The 21,462-nt window shown below is 39.6% G+C and overlaps 1 protein-coding gene across 2 annotated transcripts; it reads left to right on the forward strand.

Moving 5' to 3' along the window:
* The first annotated feature begins 1,551 nt into the window (after nt 1-1,551).
* Nucleotides 1,552-19,711, forward strand: clu (clusterin). 2 transcript variants are annotated; one of them, XM_033649434.2, is made up of 10 exons: nt 1,552-1,706; nt 7,950-8,108; nt 10,083-10,231; nt 10,472-10,642; nt 10,764-10,934; nt 12,871-13,093; nt 14,091-14,231; nt 14,899-15,119; nt 16,289-16,476; nt 18,985-19,711. In XM_033649434.2, exons 2-10 carry the CDS (start codon nt 7,994-7,996, stop codon nt 18,995-18,997), a joined length of 1,392 nt encoding a protein of 463 aa, XP_033505325.1. In that variant the 5' UTR covers nt 1,552-1,706; nt 7,950-7,993; the 3' UTR covers nt 18,998-19,711. The 2 variants fall into 2 exon arrangements, with proteins under 2 accessions (XP_033505325.1, XP_033505326.1); XM_033649435.2 differs by having other exon boundaries at nt 1,575-1,706; nt 12,871-13,081.
* The last annotated feature ends 1,751 nt before the right edge of the window (nt 19,712-21,462 follow it).

Raw genomic sequence — 21,462 nt, forward strand, 5'->3', positions numbered from 1 at the left:
GAAAGTCAGGCAGAAAACGTAGGCTATCCAAAGACAAGAATAGTTTGTGCAGTGGTGTTTTCACGTGGAAAAAAAAGGTGGGTAACATGTTACTTTGAACAGCTGTGAAAACAGAAAGTGTCACTATTTCACATATTACGTTATTTCACATTTCTCACACAGTTAAATTCAGGTGATAATCTGACTCATCACTTACCTGTACTCCTCTGTAAGCTTTCAAACAGCTCGACACTGTACACTGTCAGTTCATGTATGTTTGTCCATTTTAATCATGGCGTCCTTCTGCTTCCATTTTCAGTAATCCTCTCAGAAACATGTTTTACATCCTGAGAGTCTGTTCTTTACCATGTAGGCCTACGTCTGAACAATTCACACAGGCGTCGCAGACACCGCATCTTCTCTGGCAAGCTAACGTTAACGTTAGCAATTAACGTTAGCCATTTTGAAATCCGATTATTTTTACCAGCGGTCTGGTTTGTAACAATATTCCGTCGCTGGAGGACACTGGGGGGTTTAAACCACGGTTTTTCTTCGAAAGACAGATTTATAAGATGTATTGCTGTAGAAAATAATCCATATAATTGAGTGGTATCTTCTTTAAAGACGCACCAACGGCTGTAAACCACGCGCATGTGCAATGGTGTTTTCCCCACACTAGCGGCACTTGACGTTGAGAGGCCTCTCAGACCGAGCGCCATTTTAGAACACCATTTTAAAACTATTTTATCAGTCACTGACCATAAATTGTAAAATAAGGGCAAATAACAAAAGCAACCGAGGATTTTTTTATGCCATGCATTAATCCAGAATTTCTTGGTATCACTAAAATACCCTTTTTCAATGATGTGATCAATTGAATAATAAATACTGGCAACTTTTTTTGCAGTTCAACAGTTATTTCAGTCGTATCACTTAGATGGGGGTGTGTTTTATTATTGTAGCCTTAATTAATATTTGTGTTATGGGAAATCTTTTTCATTTATTCATTTAATTTATTTTATTTATAATACGCAGTTATTTTTATAATCCTTTAGCAACTTTTCATGTAAAAATGGCAATCATTTTACAGTTTTAGCATCTGAAATGTGAGGATTTGCTAATTATGTTTTTTTTTTTACTTTTGAGGTTTGTATTATTTGTTGGAGGAAAAAAAGACTTGTGAAGGTGTCACTTTGGGCATTTATTAGGTTATTTTCTGAATTTTTATAAACCAAACAATCAATCATTTCATGTAGCAAATTATCAGCAGATGAATCCATGATGAAAATAATCATTAGTTGCTTTTTAATACAGAATAGTTTATCACTACAACTCAAATGGAAGCAAATGACTTTACATTAATATATAAGAAGAAATAATTTAGCAGCATGAGATATCAGTCACAGGCGCCATTCAAGTCCAATTTTCCACTTAAATACTTTTATGAAGGCATAAATAACATTTCAGTGCAGGACTTTTACTTGTAATAGAATAGGCTTTTTTACAGGCTGGTATTCTATGGAACTGAATATTTCGTCCTCATATCAAGCAACTTATTTTGAAGGGTAAAACAGGAAGCTGAGTTTTGTTTTGCTGCAGCCTGACGGTAGCGGCGGGGAGAATGAATCACATGTCTGCACCGTCCCCGTTATCCGCTGGTATAAAACCGAGCAGCAGAGAGACTGGAGCAGCTTCAGACGGTCTGGAGTCCCAAGAAACAAACAGAGGTGAGTCACAGGGACCTTTGTGTTTTGTTTTTTTCTCTTGCAGAGTCTGCAGCTCGGTGATGCTCAGAGGAAAACGGGCTCTTCATGTGCAAGCTGTAATTTTAGGGTTATTATGATCAGTTAGAACAGAATAGGGTGCACTGCATTTTCCCGGTTTTGCTTATAAAATGACATCATATCTAACTTTAATGCAGCTGTTTAATGTGTCTTGATTTTGTCTCTAAAATCTGGTCCCTTCAGTTGTTTTTCTTTATGCAGACTATGTGGCTGACAAGGTGACTGTTGTTTGTATTGCTTACTCATGGGTGTGACCTCCATCTTTGGATCAAAACAACTGGATTAGGGTAGATGACATCATGTGGTTTAAACTGGACACACCCAGTAACAGCAGGCTACTATCTGTAAAACAGAAAAAGGCTATGACATGCTATTTGACCAGGAGCTGTTGGCAGAGTTGAGCACAGGTACAGAGGATTTTAAAAGAAAATTCTGGCATTTCAAATATTATAATGTTCAAAATTTACATATTTTTGACAAATAGCTATTCACAGCATTGACAGTTCTTAAAATTTTGTACATATTCTTCTTTGAGATGACCCTAATTTCTCCATAGCCACATGACAGGTGAATCCTCTGGGTGCAGAAATCCCCAAACACCAGAAATGAGGCCAGAATAGGGCCGTGTGTGACAGTGTCCCATTTGTTGTAAATGGAGCCGAGATGATCCAGATTAGTTGGTCCCTGTTTTTTGGGCATTGGGAAAGTCGTTTGTGCAGGTTTGAGCTTCTGAAAGAGAGAATGAGACACAAGGAGGGGAATTACCGAATAGTGATAATAACAGGCATCAGCAGGAGCAGTGATGTGCAGTTATCAGCTGATGTGTAATGTTACCGCACCAGATGTTTTAGACATGTCAGCTCACCTCAACCAGGAGGGAAAATTATATGTTACAGCAGCACAGACATGAGCCAAGAGGTAAGAAAACATAAATAACCGTTCAATCAAATTTAAAAAATAAGAGAAATTACAATTAAAAGGCGATATACAGAACAATACATACATTGAAGTACACCTGACTACATCAGTTAGTTTGCAAATATTTGTGCCAAGAAATCCAGTCATGCAAGTACACTATGCATGAACTGATAAGCATGAATAAGAAATATAACACTCTTAATAATATGTTAATGTGTGGTTAACTAACAGTTATCAATCTGCCAATTATTTTCACAATTAACCGATTAATCGTTTGGTCTGTAAAATGTAAATTATTAGAGTAAAGTTTCCTGAGGTCAGAGTTGTGTCTTCAAATTGCTTGTTTTGTTCGACCAACAGTCCCAGACCCAAAGATACTACATTTATTATTGTTAAACTATCAAGAAAACAGGCAAGCGTTCATATCTGGAACTGGAACAGAAGCCGGAGCCGGTGACATTTTTGCAGTTTGGCTTAAAAAGGATAAACCGATTATCAAAATCTTTGCAATTTTTAGCAAGTAATCAACGAACCATTTCAGCTTCATATGAAAGTACATAGTGTTATATCCTTCTGAGACCCGAACTTTTGTTTGGTATGCATTTTCAGTTTCTCCTAGCTATTTGGGATCAGTAGGACCCAAAACGTATAAAACACTAAACATTGTCAATGATAATTAAGTCCCAATGTCCTCAAACGAGTACTTCTCAGTGTCAGCTTGTTACTGTTGCTTTAATTAGTCACATTTGTGTTCTTTATCAAACTACAAAGCTTATTAATCATACATAAACAAGTTTCAACCATAAAGGTTTTGAACCTTGTCCACTTTTGTGTCGGGATCGGCTGCAGACTGACTTGGCAGAGATGGCTGCCATCTTGTTTTCACATAGATTAGTGTATTGTGCGAATTATACTTCTGCATGTTTACAGACGAAAACCTTGTTATGACTTTTACTTCTTTAGATATTCAAGTTTTATTGTCCTCTAAGTGCTCCACCAGGGCTGCTAGATGAGTCAAAAAAGTGTTCACGAACGAGGACAACTGGTCTAAGTTAAGTAGGATGAAGTATAAGGTCAAGTAAACCCAAAATGTAAAGTCCTTATATGAGGACACAGGGTCTCAGGAGGATATATATGTGCGGTGTGTATGATATACACACACAATACAGTACCAATACAATGCTAAGAAATGTATACTGTATAACAATAGGAGACAAGGCCATGATTTACCATATAACAATATAAATGAATGTGTATTTCACTTCATGGAGCTGTAGCTGAACTCTCTAGAAGGCCTCACAGGCAACATCTGCACGGTTGGTCGCTTTGCATTCTTTCAGTTGTGTAACCAGGATCCCTGCAGCTGCTACTCAGCAAATAACGTAGCTCGACCTCTGCCGTGTAAATTATTTCCCCTTTCTCTCCTCCTTTTCCTTTTTTATTTTTTTAACTTTCTCTCTGTAAACCTTACTCTCTCGGGCTCTGTTTTTTTAAAAGCATTGCTCATTCTTTCCTCTCTCTCTCTGTACGTCAAGCCTTACTCATTATGTTTTTATATTTTCTCATTAAAAAAAAGGTCTCAGTGGTCAGAGTCAGCCCCTGTTTACAAACCTTCCAGTAAGCGGTGTGCTGTAATTAAAGCGAGAGGCTTATTGTCACATGGATAATGACCTCATTGTGTTAGTGGCTGCAGTTTGCCGCACTGTATGTGTTAAACTCATGAGCTCATATAGAGAGGAGAAAGTGGGACGTTTTTTTTTTAGCTGCCAGGTGGGCGTCCAGTTCTTTTTTTTTTTCTGTTTTTCACTGCAGATTTAAAGCTCAGAAATTCGAAAAGGTTATACCACAGTACACTGAATATATCCTCAGTGTAATACTCATAACAGATACAACTAGATTTATCTGAGAGGTAAGAAAATCCATTGTTCAGTATTTGATGGTGCAGCCTAAAAACACAGACTCTCTATGTACAAACATTTTAGAGCCTCAATGAAAGTTTGAATAAGATGATACTGAATCTACTGTATGCGTGATATAGTCAGATAGTGTGGGATAACATGGGAAAAAGTGGGTAAATTGTGTGTCAAGAGGCCAAGTATAACATTAATGTAAAAAGTTGTAAACCTTTTTAGTGTTTAATGGACAGCTTTAGACCAAATATGATGCAAAAACAACACGCTGTACTCTACTTGTTTCCATAGGAACAGGAGATGGTGGGCGAGCAGGTGACTGCACACACATCCCGGAGCAGGGAGATGAATCGGAAAAAAACAAGTTACATAAGATATTTTGGTTTCAGGACATTTCATGTTTTTATAGTATTTTTAGAAACACAGTTCAGATAGTAAACAAACAACCTTTTACTGCTTTTATTGCCCTCTTAGCTTGGAGAATATAATGACCTACCATAACTTCACTTATACGGTCCATTTGTACTTTAAGTTGCTATTATCAGTGTTTTTATACTGATTAAATGGCTGTGTGGTGTGGAAGGTGTCGCTCGTGTAGACAGTCTCACCTGACTGCAGTTCCCCTCAGCTCCACAGAGTGTTTTAGCATCTTACGGCTCATTGTTTCTGTTTTCCAGGCCACAAGTTTTTTTGGTTCAGTCTCAAGGCTCAGATAATCACTGTGTACAATGTAAATTAAAAAAAAAAAAATTATTTACTTAACTCAGAAAACTTTTAAGTTTACTGCATTTGTGAAGACAAGTTGAGGCTATTTTGTAACAATTCAATGTGTCTTCTCAAATTCAGTCAATTTAAAAATTTAAGGCAGCCTAGACACTAACTTTTTTAGGTTAAAACAAATGATTTCTTTTTACAGTGTAGGCTACTGAGGTGCGAATTTGCCTTTCCTAGGATAGTGAAGGCATGGCACACCCTGCTCTCTCTGTGATTGGCTAGTACTCGTTGCCTTCATTGGTTGAATTGGTTTGGTTTAAACAGGAGGAGTAAAATTAGTTAGGGTATGAATGTCAGGGTAAACCAATTGGAGTAAGGCAGGGTAGGACGGGTGATGCCTTGTTAGCTGTTTGCTAACAAGTTCACCATATCAACTTAACTTTATACAATGTCAGTGATGTGTTTAGAGATGGTTTGCCTTAAAAAAGTCAGCTAAAGAGAAACTTGTTATTTTTAAACCCGGACCCTATTTTCTCATGTTTTTCTTTTTGTCTCATCTAATCAAAAATCTCAATCACTATACATAAACTCTTGAGGATCCACGCATTACTAAAAGTGTATGTCATCCAAGAGAGAAAACTAAGTAATGGTCAGAGTTGTCACATTGAAATATAAGGTGTGTTGATGAATTCACGTCATCAACTTATGCACTTAGTAACATTAAGTTAACATTCCACCTTAAAAGTCACGAGCAGTCAGCCCGATGAATTAGATATAGTAATATATATAGTTACAGTCTACTAATAAAACTCTCCACAGTATGAACAGTGGTTACATGAGCCTCAAAACCAGCCACAACTCAGCCCTGAGCAGAGTGACCGTCCTCTATTGACCAATCAGACTGCAGTGTTCACAGCCCCACCTTTTAGTACCAGATCTGTGTGCTAGGTACCCCAATGTGTTTGTTTTTGCCACTGACAGGCTCAGTCAGTGGCAAAAACATTACAGAAAGAACCCTGCAGAGAAATTAAACCTTTTCCTAACCTTTAACTGATGTGTGTTGTCAGTATGTGTAACCAAGTCTCGCTCAAGGAGAAGTCTTGCTGTGAAATCTCTTTTCCACACTGACAAAATCAGCTACATATTCAGCCATGACGTTGAAAATCTTTTAGATAACACTGAGCTACACTTTACTCCAACGCAGCAATCTCTTCCCAGCACTCCTCCCTCCATCTCCCACTAATGTTTCCACTGTTGTCTTTCTGCAAGTCACCTCCTGTGAGACTTCTCCTTGAGCAAGACTTTGTCACAATAACAAACAAGTAAAGGTAAAGCAAAATGTTTCAATTCTCTGTAGGATTCTTTGTGTAATTTTTGAGCCTGTCAGTGGCAAAAACAAGCACTTTTAATGGACGTAAGATGTTGTTGCACAATTGCCTACAATTGTAGTCTCACTCAACACTGGACCAGTTTCAAAAATGGTTGACTCCATTAATCACTTAGACACAAAAACATCAGAAAATTGGGTCTAGCTTTTTAAAAACACCACCCTTTAAGCCCACCTTGTGTCCCTGTGGACAGAGTGAGGTCTGAAAAGAAGTGGTTTCCTGAGAAGACCTTGACTGTCCTGCACAGAGCTCTGACCTCAACCCCATTCAACACCTTTGGGATGAAATGGAAAGCTGACTGCGAGCCAGACTAACATCAGAGCCCGACCTCTGTAATGCTCTGGTGGCTATATGGGAACAAATCCCTGCAGCCAGGTTTCTATATCTGGAAAATTCTAGAGGGTATTACTAGCAGCGTGATTTTGGAATGAGACATTTAACAATCACATATGGGGTGTAATGTACAATGTAGCCTATGCTAAGTGTTGGTCATTCCCCACTCTGGCTAGCTAACTTCACATAATGTCATTACTTTGTTCAACAATGGCAGATAGATCGGTGCATTTAGACTGCTGCGCTGTGTATTTACAGGAAAAGGGAGGATTATGTCCGGCTGCAGAAATAATCAACACAGCGGCGTCACATAGAGATATGAATACTGCCAGGGGAAAGCTGCACAGAGAGGAGAGAGGGCCAGTCCATCTGTCTGATGACTTTGGCCCTCTGTGTTTTTCTTGTGTGTTACGGGAATAAAAACTGAAAAAAAAAAACTAAATCAGGAGCTACAGACACTCTCTGTTGGAGCTGTCATTGTTGAATATGCAGGCAGCTGACCAAGCACACGTCAGAAGAAAAAAATGGGTAAACAGAGAAAGGGCCTGCTGTTCCCTTTATATAATGCACAGTTTGTCAAAGTCACAGGAAACACTGATCTGAGGTCAGTTTGGTGATAATGCCCTTGCTGGTTTTAGTGAATGAAACAAGAGAGGAGAACAATGATCCTTTCAGCAGGCGTGCATCTGAATTATTTATTAGTGTCGATCAGTGGTATTATTTTTATGTTTTGCTGTGTAAGGGTGCAAAACTGCTGAGCAATGATTGTTATTTTCTACTGCGTAGGTCTCTGTCTGTGTTCTGTACAGCTCATGTCACCCTCCAGTGGAGATGCAGGGACATTACAACAACATCATGACAGACAGGAGTCAAGACTGAATCTGTACATTCATGTCTGATGTTTTTTTTTTTCTGTCCCCCAGATTTTTTTCATCATTGCCTGCTGGCCCTGTGAGAGTCAGAGAGGATGTTAATGATGATGATGATGATGAAGAAGAAGGGGTCCAAGTGTCTGGCGATGGTAGCTCTTTTTCTGGCTACAGCCAACTGCATTGTTCCTCCATCAAAAGACGATCTGAACGGTATGTTTCTTTGCACTGCATTAGAAAACTTTAAAGGGTCAGTTCACCCAAAATCCAAAACTAACTTTTACTGTGTGTATTTGTCATTTTTGTTTTTGTTTTATTTTCTAGTAAAAAACAGTATAAAGTGACTGGGACTCACAAGCGCCCTTGCCAATCTTCCCCTTTTTCCCAGGAGATTCCCATTTTTCATTGCCCTTTCCTGGTGTCATCCCAGGGTCACAGTTCTCCTGTATTTCTCCTGATTTATGACAAATGTTCACACCATTTTTTCCTTTTCGCTATCTCAACCTTTCTGGCACTATAAGCCCTACAATTTAAAAATCTACTGTTTCCTACCTCCGACCTTCCAGGGGCGGAGCAGGATGCCCGGCCGACCTAAGTTGGGCTGTCTGTAAATACCTTCTGAGCTGTGTTATGGTACATGACCACAGGCTCTCAGAAAAAAGCCTTGCATTTGTTGAATTGGTCTTCATTTTAGATCGACATCAGTTTGTGTAAAAGGTTATCAGGTGTATTCAGAAGCAGTGAGTTGCACCAGGTGCCCCTGGTTTGCATTAAGTTGCTAGATTCAACTTCATGTAAATGAGAGGCGGATGCCCCAACTCTTGAAATGCAATGCAGTGCTACGAAAATGCATTGCACAACTAATGAATGGGAGGCATGGAAATGGAGACATGTACTTGGACACGTGTGCATAAGTCCAATGGGACACCCAAGAAGGGTAGATTATGAGACAACAGTCATCACGCCACAGAGGCACTGACGTGAACAATTTTGTTTATGGTGCAGCCAGCTGATTATGTGAAGTATATATCCAGTCCTTAAAATGTTTCAAGATGACTTCTTATGTTCATCTTTAAAGTGAATGTTTAGGCTGTTCTTAACATTTTTCAGTAGAACTTTTGGAGCATTGACATGAATAACTACGCCCTTTAATAATGCAACAAGAAAATGCAAAGTTAACAGGGACTTAAAGCAGAAGTTCTGGCGTAGGAGCCCCACCCAAACTTTCAGGCTCCTGGACCCGAGCCTGGTAGGCCCGTTCTGTAATCCATCAATGGGTTTGAGGAGTGTCTCAAGGGTTGCGGGGGAACTGGTTTGCCCTTTTCCACCGTGGCAGGGTGCTCAGTTGTCTTCCAGAGACCACAAGCCTCCCTTTCCACCTCGTCTAGGCAACCAGGACTCAGGAGTGAGTGGGCCAGAGAGGACAGCTGGCTGTGGGACCCTCTCCTCTCAGTACTCTGGTGGAGAACCATGGTCATGAACCAAAATGTAAACCAAATCAAAAGTATTTAACATAAAAATCCAGATGCTGTTTGCTCATTATTTTATTTTGAATCTTTAAAAGTCCCTAGAATGAAGGAAACAAAGTCTCTGACTAGACTTAGGTTTCCAAATCCTCCCTATTTTTGAGGTCTCAAGGTTGGCAAATGTGCTCCTACGTATTTTGTTAATGCTTTAAACACCACAAATGAAATACCATTTGTCTACATTACATCACGGTGGCAGCAGAAATCGCAGTGACAAATATCAAAACTAAAAACTTAAGTTGCAGTGTTTGGATGACTAAATATCACATGAGAAGGAAAATTTATTATGATTTTTTTGGCGAACTGGTCCTTTAAACCAACTCAGCCTGCTGAAAATAACTTACGCTTATTTGAAATTTAAAAAGTACCCTATAAATTACCCTTAAGTGCTCTAAAATGTTTGTTATTTGCTTCATGTTTCAGTTAAAATGTCTAAAATAGATATTAGGAGATGTGGCAGTATCACAGGGTGCAGACAGAAATAAAAGGATTTTTCTTATAAAGAATATTAAATGAAACAAAAAAGCATTGAACAAAAATATCCCACATATATTTCTATCTACTTAAATCCTCAGTTTGGTCAAAGAGTGTAGACTCTCAGGAGCCTGTCACAGAAATCCACACCTGCAGTAAATATATGATACGTTTCTTTATTTTACAGCGATCTCACTCCAGGGAGAAAAGTATCTGGATGAACAGATCGAAAATGCCGTTAACGGAGTGAAGGAGATGAAGAGCGTGATGCAGAAGTCTTCAGAGGACCACCAGAAGTTTTTGGACGACCTGGAGAAAACCAAGGAGAAGAAAGAGGTAGAGACATCTGATGATTCGTCTCCGATATCAGCGCTGATGACAGAATGAGATGTATCTTTATAGACTTTATAGAATTTCCTGTTGATAATCATTTTACTTTGACCTACAGATGCTCACACTTACTGATATCTGATCCCTCAGAAGCATGATGCAACAATAATAACTCGCAGTGACCACAATGGATCCCACCAAAATAAGAGCTTGTCTCTTGAAATCTTTGTTTCTGTTTCATGACAGGAAGCGATGCGTGTTGCTCAGGAGATGGAGTCCAAGCTGGAGCAGGAGGAGGAGGTTTGCAACGAGACCATGAAGGCTCTGTGGGAGGAGTGTAAGCCGTGTCTGAAGAACACCTGTGTTAAATATTACTCCCGAACATGCAGCAGTGGATCCGGAATGGTGGGACGTCAGGTCAGACTATCACATATTTACATACATGTACTCATACCAGATTATATACACAAGGCTAACAAAATATAAATATGCTATGTACAATTTGATTTTAAATCAAAAGTTCTCCTTTGACATGCAGCTTGAGGAGATGCTAAACAGGACGTCTCCCTTCTCCATCTGGATCAACGGGGAGAAGATAGACGACCTGATGCAGGAGGGACAGCGTCAGAACAAAGAGTTCAAGAACCTGGAGGAAAAATACACAGAGATGGCCGACGGTGTGGACACCATATTTTCAGACAGCATGAAGGTACCACAGATGGAAACACTGGACACAGAGATACATATCTTCATATATACATAGGCCTATATAGTGTATGGAGGTAGTACTGTACCTGCTGATGATGTCCAAGAGGTTAACAACACAGTGGACACTGTTTCCAGGGGACACCAAAAAGTGATGCACACAGCTGGGACAGGCTTGTTGTTGCCATAGTTTTTGGCTTATTAATTACTGAAGTTGGCTATCAGTCACCTAAAATATATGTCTTTTTGGCCTAACATTGTGATCCCCATTCAGATATTATACAACTGCTGTTAACCCATAAATTGTACAAAGAAATGGATGTAGCTGCTGTAGCTACCGCAGCCTGTCACTCAAAGGCTTTGCCCTAACAAATGCGTAACTTTAAGCTTTAATAGAATGTGAATGGGTGAGTTATTTAAAAATTCACGCCTCGCACAGTTGTTATGAAGGGGTAAATTAGCCACAGAGCCCAAAACTGTAAACATGTTGTGCTGTAAAGTTGGGCATCTTAACATGGGATCTATCTATGGTGATTGACTGGCTTCTGGAGTCAGCCTCCAGTGGCCATTAGAGGAACTGCAGCTTTTTGGCATCTCGTGTTGACTTTATTTTTGAGACATGTACAGATGCAGACACATTCCGACTGTAGCGTACACAACACGCCCCTATTAACCGCGCCCACCACTAGTACAAAACGAACCCACCAATGCGACAGCTATCTGAAGTGTGCTACAATACTACACTGTATGAGACTAGATGTCACAATAATCCACATTATAATTCATGATACATGGAGACGTGGTTCCCTTTATATGTAACAAGATGTAACTCTTACCCTTAGCCTTATCATAACCTTAACCACCTCTGTTTTAACGTAATACTTCATAGCTAGCTAATTGCTAACTTAGCATTAGCTACGGGATGTAGCCTTCCCATTACCTAGAGCCATAGAATAGACAGGGCTCTACCCTTACCCTACCCTTAACCACCTCTCTTTTAACGTAATACGTCATAGCTTGGCAATTTCTTTGGGACTTCCACTTTAGGGCTAAGGAGTAAGGGGGGCTGATGTGTAGGTTAAGGTGGGCGGGTCACGTAGCTAGAGGGTGGGTCACGTAGCTGCTGCAGTTATGTGTACTTGTATGTACTTTCATCTCTGGAGGTAGCTGCTTGTGCTAACCTGGAGTTAGCCTTTAGCCTGCCAATACAAAACAAATTTATAGCACCACAGGCAAAGTTATTGAACTAGTGTTAGTATCCTCCAATTGGAGATAAGGTCATTTAAGGATGACCAGCTATCGTTACGTAATTGTTTGCTGATAGGTGAATTAGGCAAAGTGATTTTGTTTTATTAGCCATGTTAGCAAAACCTACCAGTACTTTATGTAGCCCAACCCCTATTACAGTGTTACATAATTGGTGGTGTGTTTTTCATCAGATTATTTGAACTGACAATTTAATAATGAGCAAAAGGCTAACGCTAGGTTAACAAAAGATCTGTAATAATATGTGAATCAGGATCATAATATTAAAGTTAGCCACTTTAACACCAACACCACTGATGATGATAGCCACCTTTAACAACTTCATAAGCCAAAAGCCATGGCAGCAATAAATGTGTGCATCACTACGTAGTGCCCTCAGGAAACAGTTAACCTTGTGTTGAGAGTTTCTTGCAGCCCTTTTTGATAAATGCTGCGAATGTGTCATCAAGTTGGTGGAGATGTTTCTTTATTTGCTTATGGTGTGTCTATTTGCAGCGCGCTTGCCTTAGTCAGCCACTGTAGAATACACTGAAAAACACATACCGCAATCACATGTTCTAAATTCAGAGTAATATATTATTGACTCATTATACACAGATATAGATACAACAGCACACTCACTGAGGAACAAAGTAGCGAACAGGCTGTGTCTCTGTGTTGTCGGTGTGTCTCAGGTGGCCGATCACGTGCACCACAACCCTCCAGCGTTCTACTTTCCCAGCTTCCTGGGGCCGTACACCCGCCACAGCAGAAGCATCCGCTCTCTCTTCCACGATCCATTCCACAACTTCCAGAGTATGTTCTCCCCGATGATGGGCATGGGCAGGAACTTCTTCAGCTCCATGGGCTCCATGGGCTCCATGATGGACATCGACCCAGACGCAGGTCCTAATGAGGGTGCCTATTCTGCTTCAATCTAAACTACAGATGCCCTGTTTACTGTTGCTCAGTCTCAGCTTTTGTAGGGTTTGCAGGTGGTTTTTTATTGAGTCTAAAAGATCCTTTTTTAACAAAATATCTCAAACACTTCATGAAAAACGAGTTAAGTAACTAAATCAACACCAGTATAAGAATCAGTCATATATGGTAAAATCAGATCTCAGGAGATGACTCGAGGGCTGAGCACATGGAAAACAGGGCAACAAAGAACATGTGAGCACAAAAACGCACGGGGCACACAAAAAAAAAAACAAGGAAGAAATCACTACAGAAGCAACACTGGAAAAGAGTACACTTGCCAACACAGACAGAATTATCTAGCAGAGTGGTGAAGTGAGGACCGGATATATGTAGGCAGGTTGATGAGCTGAGTAGAAACAGGTGTGCATCGTCAGCTGCAGTGGGAAGAGCTAGCCACGCCCCCTTCCACACACAAGCCTGACAGGACCAGAAAGAGAAAGGGATGGGAGAAGGGAGAACACACCAAAACTAAAACAGAATCATCACATATGACCTTCTCTGTATCACAGAAGGACATAACAGATTTCATTTTAGAGATGCTTCTTAATTGCAAGAAACAAGCTTGAACTAGTGTCTTGACCTGTTTTTCAAAGGCGAGGCATGAGTCAGGGGTCTATTCAGAATGGACTGGTGACCCACTTTTGGACCCCAAACCACCAGTTGGGAACCACTGCTTTAAGAGAATATCAAAAACAGTGATATATTGTTGCTCTATCAGTTCCCCTCATCTGCAACAGGCTCCTCAAACATATATACATATGTGTATAATGTCATGTGACTGGCTATAAAATCATAAGAAATTATGAAAGTTTGAGTTCAAACAAGTCGATCTTTCATGGTTCCTCAGTAAGTTTCAAACCATACATCTAAACTTACAAAGAATATGAGGTTGTGAATTTACAAAAAACATTTTCACGTTTGTGTCTGGTTGCAGACGGCAGTGTGAACGAGGACGTGGTCATCACCAAACCCTTTGGCAACGGCAGGATGACCTGCAGAGAGATTCGTCGCAACTCAGCTGGCTGCCTCAAGTTCCGCGACGAGTGTCAGAAATGCAAAGATATCCAGCATATTGGTAAGATAACCCTCAGGAAGTATTTTATTCTGAAAGGTATGATCATAGACATCATGATATAGACTGTGTAAGATGTGTAACATAGAGGCTGCAAAAATAAACAAATAATAAGCAACGCTGCATATGTTGAATAAAAATAGAACACCAATAACATCCTTGATAATTAAATAAACTGTTTAAATGTCATAAAACAACTAATAAAAGGTTCAGAAGGTTATGTGGATGGAGTGAGGTCCAGCTGTGTCCTTTCATGCCGCCTCCTCCTGCAGGAAACCGGAGGTTGAGACCTGAATGATGGACCACAGATGTTTTTATTAGAGCAACACAATTAGGATTTATGATAATGCTGGAAACAGGAAGAGCTTCAAATGAGGATGATTTAATCATGTCATCTCTTCCTTTGTGTTGATGATGTTTTGTTCCTCTGACATCATAAACGTATCATCTGCATGTGAGGTACTGAGATGTTTGGGAAATACAGAGACTTCACATTCAAAGGGATGCTTCAGCCGGTTGATATAAACATTGTAGCCTAAAATCTTTGCTTCAATATAAAAAAATCATGCAATGAATGAGATACGTCTTCTGCTAATGAAAATAATCCCAGCGTGATTATTAAAGTGCTTTCTCTAACATTACTGGAGCTCCATGATGCTTTCTCCATTAGACTGCTCTGGGAAGAGACCTCTGGAGGGCCCGCTGAAGAAGGAGCTGGAGGACGCGCTGGCGATAGCAGAGCGCTTCACTCAGCAGTACAACAACCTCCTGAAAAGGTTCGAAGAGCAGATGTTCAACACATCCTCCATCGTGGACATGCTCAACAGAGAGTTCGGCTGGGTGTCATCTCTGGTGAACAACACCAGGGGCGACGTCTTCCGGGTTCAGATGGTACGTAGACCTGGGGGGCCAGTTTGTAGCCAATATCAATAAGTCGTTATAATTTGTGACATTGTTCTTTTACCAGTGCCTGCTTTTATTAAACCCAAACACCAGAAAAAAATGTTGGCGTTGTGCGCTTAGAGATACAGTGGACGTCACACCTTGTTTCCACATAGCTATGATTGTATGCAAGTCAACCGGAAGTCCATTCATTCCAGTGAGAACCTCTGAGATCTACAATGTGTTTGCGAAACCCCTTGAAAAAAAGAAAAAAAATTAACTTTGTGGCAGACTGTGTCACAGTGAGTTAGCATAAACATGAATTAGCTAATAGACTGATGAATGTAATACAGCTCTGTTTATAGATTTTTTTCAAGTGCAAAATTCACTCTGTGCCGCTCCACGCAATCTATTCACAAAGATTTAATGGCGAAAAACTTTTTCTAGCCTTCCATAAAGAGATGCATTTCCTGGCGTTGAACACTAGGGGGCATACTTTATATACTAAGCAGAAAAATGGACAAAAACCAAAACACTGGGGAAACAAGGCTTTATTATGTAGCAGATACATTTAATCTTTATGTTTTAACAACACTGTCATTAAAGTGTGGTTAGGTTTGGGAACAATATCCAAACCACTCAAACCAAAGATCATATTTTGGCTTAAACCACCCAGTTTTGGGGGCACAATCCTGGCAGGACAGGCAACGATGTCTTGGCAAAAAACAACTGCTTTTCGTGGCACTATCCTGCTAGAAAAACAGACAGGTCGCTACAAAACACTAACATGTGGAGCCAAAAAAGCAACACAGCAATGCTATGTTAAAAAAATAACAGTTTTGTTATTTGTTGGTTTCGACCTGTGGCCTGCAGCTTAGCAGGCATCTCACCTAGGTGACATACCATCCACCATCCCCCTGCACCTCCTGATGATAAAGACGCTTTAGAAACATTGATATGTATGAAACGAATGTAACATACTCACGGTTTGCAGAAACGTTCAATGCCATTATTTTCTTCTGGTGACTGGGCTTTTTTATTTCATGTTAGTAATATGACTTTCTATCAAGCTGCTACAGAAAATGGGTTAAGTAATACAACAGCATGTGCTGTTGGGCTGTAGGAATAGGCTTTGTAATGTAACTAAAAAATAAACTACAACTGTCCCGGATCTGCAGGTGAACTGCAAGGACACTGAGGAGAAGCCAGGTGAGGAGAAGAAGCCTGGAGAAACAAACGTGTCTGTGCAGCTCTTTGATGGTCCAGCCATGAACTTCACCGTGTCAGGCGACATCCCCTGGACTGACCCCAAGTTCTCTGAGGTGGTGGCCCAGGAGGCTCTGGACCGCTACAAGGAGACCAGTGTGTGAGTGTCGAGCAAGAGGAAATATTAACCAAATTTAGGGGAGAAGTTTGGGGATATATGTGTATTCTTCTTTCTAAGAGTTAGATAAAAAGATTGATACCACTCTGATGTCTGTATGGTTAGCATAAAGCTACAGCCAGCAGCTAGTTAGCTTAGCTTAGCTTAGTTTAGCTTAGCTTAGCATAAAGACTGGAAACTGTGAAACAGCTAGCCTGGTTCTGGCCATGGCTAACAAAATTCAGTCGTATAAAAAGGTTAAGTGTTAAAATAATAATTAGCTGTTTTACGGGGGGTTCGAACATTCTTGAATCCTCGCTGGTTGCCTGGCAATGGCTCGTAGTGCATGTTACCATTAGACAGATGCAGGCTAGCTGTTTCCCTTGTTTCCAGTATTTATGCTAACGCTGCCTTCACATGTAACGTAAATTGTGAGCTTGTGGTAACCACATGCGAATCACTGTACATATGCTTGACGTTAAAGTGGTTGTCGTGAGAGCACCACTGCTAGACAGCGACAACATGGATGTTACTGTCGTTGTCTAGAAGCCACTGAGGCTAACAATCTAGCAAGCTAAGAAGCTAACGTAAGGGACTATAAAGTCATAGTGACAGGAAAAAGATGAGGCCATTGGAAATATCGACATTTTCCTTGCACACATTGTAAAATTACAAATAAAAACTCTAAACTAAAATTACATTATCTTACCATACATGAAAAACTTACGTTCATGGCCTCCTCCATTTCAGAAAACGCCAGCAAACACGTCACAACTTGAGAACTAGGAGCTCGTATTCCCTCTTATGATATCATGAATGGCACAAGAGCAGGGCGTTCATACGGTGTTTTCTCGTGAACACAGGAAACACAACCCCATTTAAATTAATATAATATAAATTAACCTTACTGGCTGTAGCCACTTATTTACCACACGCGTAACTTATATTTTTCAGAAGGTGAAACAATTTCTTTAAGCATTTGTATGTTCTTGCCACATGCCCTTAAGGTTACCTACAATTTAGTTGCAGAGCTGCTGGCATTTCTCATTTTCTAGATAACTATAATGACATTGGACAAAAGTAACCGAGCAGAGTTACTATACAGTACGTACAGTCATTAGTACATATATGAGGTAATGGTTCGTTACTTGAGTATTCCCTTTTAGATTCTGCTTTTACCCCACAACATTTCAGAGGGAAACATTGTACAGTTTACTTGATTTTATGATCAATGTAGTGACTAATCAAATTCTGAATTCAGTATTTTTTTTACATGTAAGGTAATAGAGTGGTTGCCTGATATCAGACAGAATTGTCAACTCGTTGCACTTTATCTTCGGCCAACTCGAACTTAGTTGGTTAAAATGTCTGGACCAAGGCAAATAGAGTGGTGAAGGGATGATGTGCATTTGTGGGCCAGCCTGGAAGTTAGTATCACTCTGGTTCCCTCGTCAAAAGCCTATGGGATTTTCCCATTGGATTTTGGATATTTGCAAAATAAGCTCTGTAGCAAACAAACATTTATGATACTTACATATTTTGTTTAGCAAAATAATCTTGACAAGTAAACACCACTTTTATGATTTTTGATGCCTAAATGCAATCGCCACAAGTAAAAAAAAAACTAATGTTAGGTTATAAAACAACTCCACCATGGTCGCATGACTTAACGTCTTCAACACAACAAGGTTATAGCACTGAGTTCGGCGCAGTTCGGCATTATGATGTTCTGTAATATCATTTAGCCACTTGTTAGCAACTGCCTCTTAAGACACTTTAAAGCTTCAAAATTCACATGTGGGGTGTTTACTGACATATCTTATGTCGTAGAACAAAACGTGAATGTCTCTTAAGCTTGTGTTAACGGCAGATCTCATTTCAGGTATGTAATTGCACGTTAAAGAAAACCTACTGACTTTGAGACGAACCAACCGGTGGTGCTAAAATGCTGACTCATTCCTGCACCACTTTATAGTCCTCCTCCTTGCCTTGTGCTTTTATTAAGTAAATTATTAGTTAACTTTGACCTGAATTTAGGATCTGAAATCTCACAAAGAAAATAAAGAAACTGCCAGGATTTTCCTCGACACTTTTTTTGAAATAGTTTCAGGGATTTCAAAGTTATGATTTAAGGTTAACGTACTAGATTTACCCATCACTTTTTTCACAACTTGTGGTCTTCCACAGCGGATCATCTTAAAACAATGATTTTGTCACTATAGAGATACAGATATATACAGATACAGAGGTCACTGCACTTTGAGTTCTTTTTTTGGTTAAACTATTGTTTCCAAGGTCAATAATGAACTGTAACACTGAACAACAGCAGCGTTTCAAAGATATATTCAGCTCTTGTCTTGTCAGGGCTCTTTGGTCCTCTGCTGTCCTCTCTGTCTTCAGTTTACAGGGAACAGTAGATGGATTGAATGTAATGAAAATTAACTTTCTAAGGATGATAGAATTTAGAATAATCACTGACAATCACTGATCTCCTTCTCTTTGTTTTTCCAGTGTGGTCAAATAAAGTCCCAAAGTCCCCATCTGCTCTGTCTGCTGACAAGTGAATGTTCTGGACTCACCCGACGAAACCCCAATGATAAACAAACCTGGGGGAAAAAAACAACCTGAAGCCAACACACTGATTCTGTTGTAAATCCTCTTTAAGTCCTGCTTTTGCAAACGACTCAGTTTAAGCTCAGAGATTTATATTGTTACATTAGAGCTCTTTGTCCTGCTGTGAGAGAAGATACTCAGTAGATGTAGATAACAGGCCTCCATGTGTCTATAGTACCTTCAACATTTACGGCCGTACGTCAAGGGCCATTGTACTTACATGATTTACGCTTGAGTTTCCATTAAAAGCCGGAATGGTTGTAACTGACTATTATTTCCCTGCTTTTTTAACACATGAAGATAAAACCTGATACTTCCTCCATCACAGTGTAATGAAATAAAGAACTGGTTTGTTTAAAGATTTGTAGAAAACAAAAGTTTAGAGCGAGTTAATTGAGGCTGTTTCAGTGACTTTAAAGACCCGATTCACTCTTCTGCAGATCTCTGATAGCTCTTATCTGAGTTGGTTGAAGTGGTTGATTTGCTGGTGTTAAACTCACTGATTGGAGAGATTGAAGTTGAGAAATAGGAATTGATTATGTTCAGGATTGCTTTGGGCCCCTCTGTACAACAGCCTAGCCATGAAGCAATACTTAGAGATCCAATAAAAACCTGCTCAAACCCACTCAGTGTCTTTGTGTTTCTGTTGATCCAAAGGAAAGCAAAGGTTATAATACGATCTCTAATTTGTCCAGCCTTTATCTCCTAAACATTCCGGAGCTCAGAATAACATCAATATGAGAAATCAGCTTCTAAGAAATAGTCTTCCTCTTGTCTCAGCCCGATCCTAAGCTAAGATCTTAAAATGCTCTCCCACTGCAGTAAATCTTTATTTGTCTGATGTAATCAGCTCTTGAGATAACGGTACGATATGAAAGAAAACTTGATTGGCTTATAAATTAACCTTCACAGTTTCAGAAACTGGTTTTAGTGGGGCACCCATCAGCTCAACTATTGGAGCAGATGCCCCATGTACAAAGGCTCCCCCCCCCCACTTTGGATGTGTCCTGTCCAATAAACACAAACTGCCAAAAAAATTCTTAAAAAAGAAATTGATTTTAGTGATCAAATTCATGTCTTAACCCTGCGTACTTTATCTGTTCTCTGAGTTGAGGCACCTGTGAGAAGCCTCTGAGCACAGCACGAACTCTGCTGATGTAGGCGAAACAGATCAGAAGAAGCTGATTTATTTCTGATGAGACAAAGAAACGACTATTGTGAGCAGCTTGTCTGGGGACAGCTTGTCTGAATGTGGGATTCAAAGTGAGTTTTTAGTCACAGAATCATGCAGGGTCACTATTTGCGAGATGACAACTAGATTCCTTTTGAGATTATTTCCTATCCTGCTTCTGATGGAAGATATTACGCCAAACTCCCTTTGAGAAATATGACATATTAACAATTCCTTAGGTGTCTGCAATAACACATAACTCTAGAAACACAAGATAAAATATGTTACATGTCGACAGTCTTCTTGTCAATTAGGCATCAATATCATTTTGTTTTTTCATAGATTTTGTCACCTCAGCTTGCTATACCAGCCTCCATTGGTTAGCTGTGACATTTTAGTGGGAGAAAAGGAATGTGAAGATGAACCATTTTAAAAAGTAAGACTTTCACTATAAAAAGCTGTGGTTGGTGAATCAGACACACACTCAATTAAAAACCAACTCTTGTTCCCTCCACAACTTTCTTCTCCTTTTCCACAACACAAGTATGACATTAAAAAATGACATTAAAATGTGTCTACAACAGTGAAATTTCTTGAAAAGTAGTTGGTGTAAGCGCGGCATAAGCTGATTTATGCATTTCAGAGATATCAGCTGCTTTGTCAAACGAGGACTTTTTTCCTTTTGTGGAATCAAAATATGTCTGTGTGCCTGAAATTTAAATTTTGGACTCTTAAAAGTAAAAGTTTGCAATTTTCCCATGGTGATCTTAGTAAGAAAAGACATTTGACAAAGTTTTTGTGACTTAGAAATACTTTTAAGTTTGGGAGAGCTCGGGAGGTCTCAGATGGTGTCAGTATAGAAACAGGCGAAACATAACTTCTGAGACAAAATGTGGATTGACTTGGAAAGTGTTCAAATCCCTTGACTTTTTACACACTTTATTGTGCATTATAGATGTGATATGAGATGTATTTTATTTTCACTTTCATTCACACACAATTACCCATAATGACAAGGCAAAAACATGGTTTTAAGTTTGTTTTTTGTTATCAAAACCTGAAATCTTTGCAGACTGAGCTCAGGTGCATCCTGTTTGATTCCTTTAGATTTCTCTAGAACTCGATTAATAATAATCAGACAAGTTTTAGTGAATGATTTGCAGCTGCTGCTAGTTTCTTAGCACTTTCCTTTCATGCCTGTAGAC

This window comes from Epinephelus lanceolatus, chromosome 13 (genome assembly GCF_041903045.1).
Source record: "Epinephelus lanceolatus isolate andai-2023 chromosome 13, ASM4190304v1, whole genome shotgun sequence".
NCBI classification, from domain to species: domain Eukaryota; kingdom Metazoa; phylum Chordata; class Actinopteri; order Perciformes; family Serranidae; genus Epinephelus; species Epinephelus lanceolatus.